The sequence below is a fragment of the Pleurodeles waltl genome, chromosome 4_1 (assembly GCF_031143425.1).
Source record: "Pleurodeles waltl isolate 20211129_DDA chromosome 4_1, aPleWal1.hap1.20221129, whole genome shotgun sequence".
Lineage (NCBI taxonomy): Eukaryota > Metazoa > Chordata > Amphibia > Caudata > Salamandridae > Pleurodeles > Pleurodeles waltl.
The window spans coordinates 766,133,958-766,145,970 of record NC_090442.1 but is presented as its reverse complement, the minus strand read 5'-3'; the positions used below and the strand labels follow the sequence as shown (position 1 = coordinate 766,145,970).

Below are 12,013 nucleotides of genomic sequence, written 5' to 3'. Positions count from 1 at the left end.
GGTGTCATTATTTGCCTTTTACTCTCCCTCAGCTTTAGAGTTTGCCTGGCAGTGATTGTCAGTAAAACAAACGGCTGTATGTCCACCCATCCTGATTGGGTGAGTGGATATACAGCCATTTCTCCGACAGAGTAGTCACCACGGTAGCCAAGCCTAAGGTACGCCCGCATATAAATTTGGCAGGAAGACTATTATTTTAGTAGAATCTATATTTATACTCAGGCTCTCTGTCTTCTGACAAATTGCTGCTTATTATTTTAACCTGAAGATTTGTGTTTACTTCACTTTCACAGACTGGAAAGTTAAAGGACTTTTTAAAGTGAACTTTATGACAATCTTGCTCATGTTTTGGTACTGAGAGTGATCGTGAAGGCTGTAGGATGTCATTTTTTCCTAACACACACCAAATTTTAAGTATCGGAAAACGAACTGTACAAATATTTCAAATATATCAGCAGTTAAGAAAGCACATTTTCTTTGTAATTCTAAAGTGTGTGATGAAAGCAAAAATTTTTTGTAGGATCCAAGCAAATCAAGGCACTTTACTTGGTGATGTGCAAATTATAATTATTTGCTGAAACCCAATTTCCATATATTATAGCTTGTGTGCTCTATAGTTTTATCAGTAAAACTGTATGCTATTGTGATTTTTTTGGCCATTTCAATGGAACATTTGCTGTCTGTAAATGACAGTGTGCTTTCACACCATGCTGTAATAATATATTTGCGACACTGTACTCTAAAGTGCACCATTGGCTAAACACCACACCTTTTTTTTGTAACAACACTTTATTTCTTTTGAAAGAGCACCAGAGAACAAATGCATGCAGGGCCTTCACAGGACATTGGTGGTAAGTATCCTGACCCACCTACCTCATCCTCCCACATTCACACCCACCAGTGTTCAATTCACAATATGTGAGCCACTTCCAACATACCTTCGGGTGCTTCGTTAGGTAACCCAGAGCAAGATAAATCAGTTCTTCCAGCTTGGCCGAATGGTCCATGTCCGATATCCATTCCCCCAGGTATGGGGCTTCAGATGATTTCCAGTATTTAGCCAAGTCCCTTTTAGCCTGTAACGTTCCCAGCCCCTTCAAGGCTCGCCCCCGCCCCCCCCTTCTGCCTCCCAGCTCATCCACAAGGCCAGGCAGAGCGACTCTGGATGAGGTTTCCAGCCAGTGGTCTAACACTTCAGACAGGGCCACAAATATGGCCAGCCATTATGTTTGGATAGTGGGACATTGCCACACCATGTAGAAGAACTAACCTACTTCTCCTTGGCATCTAGTGCAGGTTGGGTCGGGGAGCCTGCACGCTTTCCATAAGCGTTGGGGTGTATAATAGATGTAGTGTAGTTATTTCAATTGAATGAGGTGCAGGTGGGTTGAGATCACTAAGGTACAAGGTGCCATTTAAGCCTACCTCCAATCTATGTCCTCCAGAGGGCCCAGCTACCACTCCCACCGTCCCCTCAGTATCTCCTGAGAGCATGGAGAATGGTTCACAGGGGGTCTGTAAACTAGAGAAATACCTCCCTTGGGCAACAGGCCCATGAGCAACCTGACTTCCATAGAATTATATTCAGGGTTCTGACCAACACCACTTGTTGGTCGGGCTACGGCATGTCTGAGTTGGAGATAGCGTTAGAATTGGGATTTATGGGGGGAAAACTCCGTCTGGAGACCCTGGAAGGATTTCTTATGATCCCCTCCCAGATGTCACCCAGGTGAGATATACTGTCCCATCCCTGGAACCCCTCCAATTGTGCTGTCTGTTCTAACCATTTACCCAACCACAAGGCAGTCTCCAGCATCACTCGCTTGTCCCACGCTGTTCATCACAAGGCCACCCACCAAGTTCGGAAGACCACACTGGTGACCTCCGGGAAGGACAAGGGGATTGGTGCACCACACAATATGCCCATAAGGTCATTGAGGCCCAGCAGGGAGGGTCTGCCCAGTCCCCGTTTACCCAGTCATTCACCACTATGCTGTGCACTGCCCAGTAGTAGAAGCAGATGTCTATCATGGCTAGACCTCTCTCGAAGGTCGAAATAACACATATTTCAAAGAAGATTTTGGTGGGTATCCTGGTCCAAAGGCATTTCCATGCCTGTGAGGTTTTAGAATCAAACCAGTGGTTGGGTATAGCGAGGGGAAAGTTCTGGACAACATAAAGGAAGTACAGTAAGACAATCATTTTATATAGAGTCACCCCCCCCCCCCACCTTGTTAAGTGGTAGTTTGGTCCAACTATTTAAAACAACCTGAATGGTGCAAGTGTGGGGATGAAGATTAAGGCTCCATGCGAGATCCGGGTCCCATGTCATATGGATTCCCAAGTAGGAGAAGCTCAGGCATTGGATCGGCCACACCGCACCTTTACCAGTCTCATGCTGATTGGACGTGGCTCATTTGCTCTGCTTCTTCTTTGTGAAACACTTGGATTTTTCACAATCCCTATGACTTACTTCAGTGATGAATCACTGATGATATTACCCTTGCTCAGAAAATCGTTACAGCACCACTGCAAGTCATATGTATGTCTGCAATCATTAGCTGATTGCAATCTTTTGAAAATCATGTGAGCACAATATAATGACTTCAGTGTAGTGGAAGTCAACAAGACACTAACAAATGAATATTTTCCAGTGTCTGTAAGCATTTAAAATTAATGAATCTAAAATGGTTGCTTTGTCTTCCAATGAAGAATTGGTGTTTTTTACAGTACCATAAAGGTAGGGCATCGCTGAACCAAAAGATACAGGTAACACAGGGTCTGTATGTCTCCTGCTTTAATGGAGGAAAATATGGATATTAAGAAGGCCAGTCAAGGTTCTGATCGTCAGGCAAATCAGGGGTTATGGGCAGGTCTGGACTGGGAGCCCAAATCAGTCCTAGAAAATGTTGTCAGACCACCTCCCATAGGGTGCATAGCAAGCAATTCTGACCACTACCATGGGGCTTGGGGGTTTGGGAGCATGGGGGTTCTGCCCCCCCAAGAAAATTTCGAAACAATGACAGAAATGGTGCATTCTACTACACGTTTCTCATTATTTATTCTGTTATATCAGATATCCTTACAGAGCACCAGGATACAGCAGACTTTATTGGGGCTCTTCAACAATTCCCTCACCATCACCCTCTAACAGTGCCTCTCATCTCTCCATAGTCCCTCTGTCACGTGTATTTTATTTGTTTTATAGTGCCTCTCTTACCAGCGTATGGTGTTAGAACACTACATCACACACACACATAAAGAGACAATGGATCATACATGTGCAAACCAATGTACTGAAAATGTCATATAAGACTAAGGTGACTACAAAGTTGTAGGATTCACATGTCATCTCCTGGTAGGCATTTTTTAAGAGTGCTTTTTCTGGGGGAGCATAAACAAAATGGTCTCTTACCTATAATAGTAATTTGCAGCTTGAAGAATTATCTGGATTCACATGCTGTGCATTATTCCTCCATCTAGTGGTTGGGTCCGGAATATTCCATTTGCAGCCTTAGTCCTCCTTCTCTTTTCTCTTTTTTACATTTTTTTGTTTTTACGGCTGGGCATCGATGGATCCATCATTTGGTGCCTTATCCATTCCCTTGTGACATCATACGACCTCTCCTTACACTGTTTTCATGGTCGCTATCGTCAAATTCTTTTATTTTTTTTCTTCCCCATCTGCTTGGGGAAGTGGGTGGGTCTACTATTACAGGTCCGAAACCATTTCATTTTGCAGCATGAATATTTTCTGGAATCACATGCTGTGCATTTATTTTGTTTTGGCTTTGTTGATGATTTTTTTGTATTTATTGAAAATCCTAGATTGTATAATGTTGATACTACTTTGTGAACACGATCTTAGTACTTTTTGTGAGAATTTGCTCTTATAAACCAATCATCCAGCTAAGGATATACATGTATATATATATATATATATATATATATATATATATATATATATGTATGTCTTCTCAGATATACTGCTACTGCTGCTAGGCATTTTGTGAACACTCTTGGTGCTGGTTTGATACGAAAGCTAAAACCTTGAGTTCTTAGTATTTGTTGTTCGCCATGAACCACAGATAATTTTTGTGATTGTGGTTCATTGGAATATGTAAGTATGCATCGTTTAGATCTATTGTTGCCATGTAGTCCCCTTTTTCGAACTGTGGAGTGACCTCTTGTAGTGTTGCCATTTTTAATTTGACTGTTTTCATGAATTTGTTTATGAACCATAAATCCAGAATTGGTTGAAAGCTTCTATCTGGCTTTGGAATTAGGAAATAAGTGGAGTAATTTCCTTTGTTGATGTCTTTCTTTGGTACCTTTTCTATTGCCTCATTTTACAATCATTCTTCTATTTCACTGATTAGTCTTGAAGTCTCTTCTTCTGAGTGTTTCTTTGCCTTTGGTCTTTTTGTTGGAGGCAGGTTTATTAATTCTATACAACATCTGAATTTCATTGTATGTAGAATCCAATAGTCTGATGTTATGTTCCTCCACTCCTAGAGAAAGTATTTTATTCTCCCTCCCACAGGTGTTGTGTGTGAGAGATTTATGTGAGTAAAGCGGTCACTTTGAGGAGGAGGAGGTCCTCCTTTGTGTGGTTGAGCTCTTACCTGTGCTCAACCTCAAAACGATTGTCATGCCTGTGACTGGAACTGCCACTGATGCGATGATGACAGTGTTTGGGGAGTTCTTTGGAATCCTTGATGAGATTAAGCTGAAAGGAAGCTCCCTCTGTCTATTGGTCTTCTGGTGACAGGGGTTCCTCTTCTTACATTTCCTCCATTGATTTTGCTGTATCATTATCTATTTTAATTTGCTGCAGTGTGTCATCGACAGCACTGCCAAATAGCTGCTGCCCCTTGAACAGTGTGTTTATGATGTTTGCTTGCACCTCAGGCTTGAACCCAGATATTGTTAGTACATGGTGTTGTAGAGAAGTTCCTGCTGTTATCTGCTGATTTACTGTGTCAGCTGCATCCAGTACTGATTTTAAGCACATACTGGTAATATTTTGCCATCTTTTGTAATTGCTGCTGCTCTTTTGTGGTACTGCTGTGGGAGATGCCTTATTAGTTCTGCTATTTAATCGCATTGCTTATAGGCATATCTATTAAGGAGGGCATCTGAACTGGTTAGCCGCATCCCTTTCAAACTTCCTTCCAACTAAGCCCATCTTTATACTTTCTTTGTCAGTGTGGCCCTGATGTTGCCGGGATGTTAGCCCTTTTCCTTGCAATTGCTGCTATAACTAAGTCAGCAGGTACTGTGCACTTATAGTAAGCTGGGTCTTTTGAGGAGTGCTTATATTTTTTCTCTGCCAATGTTATTGTCTGCATGTTGCAGGCTCCTTCAAGGCTTCTCTCCCTTGATCGAGAATGCTTAGGAGCATGGGCAAAAATTGGTTCTTTCCTTGAGATGGTAGAAGAGTTTCTAAAAGAAAGCATGATTTCGTTTCTTCTTCCTCTAGCTGAACTCTGTATTTGTTAGCTGCCCTCTTTATTACTTGCCCATACATGGTACTGTTCTCAAGTGGAAGTGGTCTTGATGGGTAAGTGTCTACAGCCTCTTCTGGACAGTCTGTCTCCATGTCCTGCCACTGAGGCTCTGTATACTCTGAGCCCTCCTCTTCCTGGAATATTTCAATGCTCTGACCTCCTTCTCCTTCTCCTTCTTCATTGAAGAATTGCTGTTACTCTTCCTCCTCTCCCGGGGGTTCTACAGTTAAGGATGGTTTCATCTCAAATTCTTATTGTTGTTCTTCCCTTTGTGGAGGAGGTTTATGTGGGATTCTGTATTCCCTCAGTGAATCATCAAAATCTTTCTTCTTTTGTAGTAAAGCCGCCATTTCGGCTTCAAGATGCTTTTCTTTCCAATTCGGCAGCCTGATCTTCGACGTTGATCACTAACGCTTTTCTCTTGGACATTCAAGCGTCTTTTGTCAGCATCTCTGCCAACAATTTTGTCGGTGTATTTCCCGTTTTGCAGTCTTTCGACATTGAAATGTTTCGATCGTCCTTCGATGTCTTCTTCTTTTCCGTATGTTTTCCTCCTCCTCCTGCAGTATCCCTATGAAGGGACCAAGGGGATCTTTCAGAGAAATCTTTTTCATTGCCAAGGCAGACTTTAAGGATTTTGAGTCTGCATACATGGCTTTCCCCTAGGGTGCTTTATTTAGGGTAGTCGTCTTCTCCTATGTTTTTTTCTGCTTGACGTCAACGATTCTTATCTCCACGTCCAAGCTTTCCTCCTCAGCTCCCTTTGCGATATTGTCGTCCTCATCACTTGAAAGTCCCAGATCTTTCAGGGAAGGTGTTGATTTCTGTCCTTGCATGGCGTGGTGGGCCTCTCACTGCTTTAGTCTCACCTTCAGAGTTTTTGCTCTGAATTCAGCGCACATCTCACACCCCTCACTTTGGGGTTAAAGTGGTAGGCAAAGGTTACACACCTGATGCTGGTTCTTTAGTGCAAACTTGTGATAGCAGTTGGTGCAGAACTTGAAAAGTGTTTTCTCCATAACGGGGACCAGGGAACCCCCCATCTAGGCATTCTCTTCACGTCTGATTCTTCCTTTAATGATATTGGTTTTTATCAGTACCTTCTTCGATGAACCTGTGTGGATTTCTTCTGAACTCTTCTACGAACTCCTTGATGAAAACTTTGACATTTGCAACTTTTTTCCATGACACGGGGGTCCCTCAGCTGTGCGTCCAGGCCATGAAAACAGCATAAGGAGAGGTTGTATGATGTTACAGGGGCGAGATAAGGCACCAAATGGTGGATCTGTTGATGCCCATCAGTTAAAAAAAATAGAGAAAAGAGAAGAAGGACTGTGGCCACAAGGGAAATATAACAGACCCAACCACTAGATGGCAGAATAATGCACAACATGTGAATCCAGAAAAGATTCATGCTGCAAAACTCAGGATTCAGAACGTACTACAGTAGTTAGGGTTGACTTTACTAATAACAAATTATTTCTAACCAAACAAACCTTTTTTAGCAAAATTAGGATAATTAAAGTCTGGGAAAAATTAACTTTCAAAACTGTACAATGCAGTTTGCATGCAGCTTTTTGAAGGCAGTTCATAGCTCACTGTGCAAGATTATTATTGTAACCGTTAGAAATGGGGCCTCTGTTTGGCAGTGGTTTGCACCTTGTCAAAGTAGGGACTCTTGCTCTAGTCAAGGTAAGTGAGTCACACACCTAAAATAACCCCTGCTCACCACGTTGGAACTCGGCATGAGCAGTCAGGCTTATCTCAAAGTCAATGTGTGAAGTATTTGTACACACACACACACACACAGTAACACAGTGAAAACGCCACAAAAGTACCCCACACCAGTTTAGACAAATAGCCAATATTTCGCTGAATAAAACAAGACCAAAATGACAAAAAACAACATACACAAGCAAAGATATGAATTTTGAAAGATTAAATCTAAAAAAAAGCACTTAGAAACACAATAGCTTCAACTGAGGCTATCACAACTTTGTTGACGGAGTCCTTCCCAACAGCCCAGCACCACTCGCAAGGGAGTGAGACCCGGTCATGTAGTTGCACGGACCCTCGGCACAGTACCTTTGGTAAGCAATGAAACAAAGACGTTACACAGTTTGGGAGGTGAGGCTTCACTGGAGCCGGTGAGGTGTTGGTTCCTTACTGCTACTGGGGAGGTGGGGTGTTGGTTCCTTACTGCGAGGCATGGGAGGTGAGGCGTAGGTTCCTTACAGTTGGCGGGGAGGGGATGCAGTGTCGGTGGCCAGGCATTAGTTCCTTAAGATCCGGCAGGGCGATGAATCCAGCAGGTCAAGACGTGCAGCATCGACTTCGCAGTGTCGCGATCACTATGCAGGGCCACAGGTGCTGCGGGGAGTCGGATGTCCCAGACATCGGGGACATGGTACTCAGAACTCACGCTGTGGCAGGGCTCCGGGGAAGCTGCAGCGGAGTCCGGTCTGCGACATCAGTCCCAGTCGCTGCACTCATCAGGACTACAGCTACTGGTGCAGGCAGCACCGTGGCGTTTGACAGCGGTGCCGGTTCCGAAGTCGCTCTGGAGTCGATGCTCTTGGTTTCTTCTTGTTTTCACCAGAACTCAATTCCAAGGGCCCTGGAACTGGATCTGGCACCACTTGGCAAGTCAGGATTCTCAGCAAGAGAGCCCAGGTGCTGGCAGATGAAGTCTTTGATGTCCCTGAGACTTCTTAACAGGAGGTAAGCTCAGTCCAAGCCCTTGAAGATCCTTGGAAAGCAGGATATAGAAAGCAGTCTAGTCCTTTCACTCCCAGGACAGAAGCCACAAGCAGCAGCCCAGCAAAGCAACAGGCAGAGTGGAAGTCCTTCCTACTGCATCTAGCTCTTTTTCCTGGCAGAATGTCCTCAGTCCTTAAGGGTTCTGAAGTTGTTGTCTCAGTGGTCAAATACTTTGGAAGAAAAGTCTTTGTAGTGCACAAGACCCTGCCTTTCCTGCCCTGGCCTCAGTCATGCTCCAGAGGGTTAGAGGGTGTTTTGTGTAAGGACAGGCTCAGCCCTGTTCAGGTGTAACTATCAGATTCTCCCTCCACTCTAGCCCAAGAAGACCCATCAGGATATGCAGGGCACACCTCAGCTCCTTTGTGTGACTGGCTATAGTGAATTCACAGACAGCCCAAATGTCAGCCTGACCCAAACATGTATTCTACAGCCAGGCACAGGCACAGAATGGTTACGCAAGAAAATGCCCAGTTTCCAAAAGTGGCATTTTCAAACTTAAAATCCAACTTCACCAAAAGATGTATTTTACAATTGTGAGTTCAGAAACCCCAAACTCCATATCTATCTGCTACCAATTGGAAATTACACTTAAAAGATATTTAAAGGCAATCCTTATGATACCCTATGAGGAGAGATAGGTCTTACAATAGTGAAAACCGAATTTAGCAGTATTTCACTATCAGGACATGCAAAACACAACAATACACGTTCTTCCTATTAAATACACTGCACCCTGTCCATGGGGCTGCCTTGGGCCTACTTTAGGGCTGGCTTACATGTAGTAAAAGGGAAGGTTTGGGCCTGGCAAGTGGGTACACTGGTCAGGTCAAACTGGCAGTTCCAAACTGCCCATACAGACACTGCAGTGGCAGGTCTGAGACATGTTTCCAGAGCTACTCATGTGGGTGGCACACACAGGCCCTGGGCACACACTGTGCACTGTACTAGGGACTTACTAGTAAATCAAATATGCCCATCATGGATAAACCAATTACCAATACAATTTAGACAGAGAGCACTTGCACTTTAGCACTAGTCAGCAGTGGATAAAATATCCGGAGCCAGCAAAAATGAAGTTCAGCACAGGATCAAAACAGGAGGTCAGAAGCCAAAAGACAGGGTAACCCACACCAAGAGCTGACAGGTCTAGCAGTAACTTATTAACTGCACAGTAACAAAAGGATCTCTATGACAAAAGCAGTATCCCACTGAGCTGGCACATAACATACTGTCCCGTAATTTGCAAAGTACATATTCTTTGCAGCAGGCACATTAATCCTCTGTGCTACCTTAGATGAGTCAAAACTGCCACTAGACAAAACATCATCTCCCTCTAGCAGTTACATTAATGATCAGAGTTATCTTGGCACTTTTATTGTTGCTAAAAAACTTTTGGATATACAAGGAACTCTACACTGCTTTTAAAATTGCTGCACTGCTGCAAAACCAGCATCCCACACTCACAGCTTCACAGGGAAAAATCTGATGCCCTGTACAGCCAGTACAGCCTTGGTTATGGGGCAGGAAGAAAGGGCATACAGAAGGACCACACAGAACCTTTTAGCACTATATCAAGTCAGCAAGCTACCCTCAGAGTGTAACTCAGGGACACATGTTTGACACACTACCCATTGAGGATGATGATGGGCCCTTGCTCAACACCACATCGGACAGAAGAAGGGTAAAACAAGTACAACACACAGGGAGGAGTGTGCTTGCCAGGAAGTGTCACCACTCAGTTCATCTGTTCTTGTAGGCTGCTCTCTATATTAAAGAGGAGAGGAGTGTAAGCTCCTTGGTGCTCTGGGTCAGCATCAGTGGATACTGTGGACTGAGTGGGTACATCCATACAGGCAAGGTCAGCAGAAGGGCAGGCCAATAGAGCTTCAGAAGGACCTAAAAGGTAATGCTGGCATTGAGAAAATCAGCAGCACTCAGCTCCATGTTTATCAAGCAGTGCAGAAAGGCATGAAGAGGGCTGTTTTGATATAGGTATTCAAAGTACTATGGTAATGCTTAGCTTATCACAGCCTTTGAAGGTGGACATCAATCCACTGTCAATCAGTTCAGGTTAATCCACACAGTTTAAACCTTTAGCCAACTGAATTGGGACAGATGTTCCTCTTCATAAAGGATACAGGGTAGAGCTAGCGTGTCATACTTTCATCACGCCATGGATCTTACAGGACCACCACACAAATGGATAGCCCTGCTCTGGTGAGAAAACTTGCGTAACACAGCCAAAAATTATGGGAATGGGTATTTCTTTGTTGTGGACAGCATTAACTCTCCAACTTGAAGAGCACTAGATGTACAGTCTGGGGGTTACTTTAGGATTAGGGGCTGCATAAATAGCAGCATGAAGGAAAAATATTGGGGAATTTCAGGGATAAAAGATATGGTGGTGGTGGGATATGTGATACCAGCTGGTATCAGTTGTGGATGTTCCCCCGTGTAATCTTAGGGACCTGAGAAGAGAGTCTTCAGAAGTTTCTTGGGTGCCAGAGAGGACTAGTTGTGAATGTTCCCAGGGGAATTCTGGAGGTCAAAGAAGTTCTGAGCTATCTTAGGAGTAATAAAATTGGATATGACTTATTCCACTGAGGATTCAAAAGAACTTTACTAGCCATTCTAATTCACTTCCTAACATACATAAATGGAGGGCTGAGGAGGGGAAGCTTCACTTACCCTACATGTGCACTGCGAGCAGAGTTTCTCTGCTGGGTCAGGGAAGCTCTGTCCATTACTGATAGCCACATCATTGTAGAAGCATCCTATGGGGGGAAAGAATAAAGTAAAAAGAAGCAATTACAGGGATTGTATCAATGTCTCTCTTTAGTTTACCATTTTAAATATAGTATTTGGTAGGTCATCGCTGCAAGGATGTGCAAAGGTGAGCTTAGGTGCCCTGACAGTGAGGACAGATCTCAACAGAGTGCACATACTCCCACAGTTAAGTCATGGAACTCCAGCATTCAATTATCCTCCCATTTAGGACAGGTTCTTTCCTGAGGGCATGCACATACACAGCCAGGTCCTGCCTATCTGGAGCATACTTACACTCAGATAATACTTTCTTTCACAGAGGGGGCATAACCCATGAGCAGCCCTTTCTTACCCAGATAGGCAGGGAATGTCTTCTGGCCCATGATTGCTTACCCTCACAGACAGGGCAGCACTTGTTGGGAAGAGTAATAGGATGAGTGCAGCCAGGTTTGTAGCAGGGTTTCTTGTTGCAGTGGACAAATCCATTCAAACATGCACATCGGCTGCACTGGTCTTGTGGATTTGTGAACTCTTGGCCATTCAAATACTCCTCGCCAAGGTACTCACAACCTATAACAGACACAGAGTTTAGGTTAAAGCCTACTATATCCCTACATGCACTGCATAATACCATAAAGCAGAACGTGTGATGTGTTGTCGGGTGTGTGCGCACCAGTGTGCATATGCTTGAGTACATATATATATATGTATATATATGTTCAGGTTATTTGTGCTGCTATACATCAACAAAATTATTTCATTGTTTTGTGGAGGTTAAAGGACCACAAACCTGAAAATTTCACAAACCACATCCTATCATTGATAATATCACTTAAACATTTGTAATAACATTTTTGATAAGAAATCTGTGAGAGTCTCCGTAACCTTTTTTTTTCAGTGAATTTCTATATTTTTTTTTAAATGTTAATTCCCAACTATAATGTCCCTGTAACTTTTGTTTTTTTCAGTCAATTTCT

General features: G+C 43.5%; 1 protein-coding gene across 1 annotated transcript in view; it reads right to left on the bottom strand.

Annotated features, from left to right (window-relative positions):
• Positions 1–12,013, bottom strand: part of KCP (kielin cysteine rich BMP regulator) — a 521,393-nt gene that overhangs the window by 190,753 nt on the left and 318,627 nt on the right. The window contains exons 36-37 of the mRNA XM_069229392.1: positions 11,430–11,606; positions 10,959–11,044 (exon numbers count right to left, since the gene is read on the bottom strand). Of these exons, the coding sequence (XP_069085493.1) occupies positions 10,959–11,044; positions 11,430–11,606 (263 nt within the window). The remainder of the gene's footprint in view (positions 1–10,958; positions 11,045–11,429; positions 11,607–12,013) is intronic.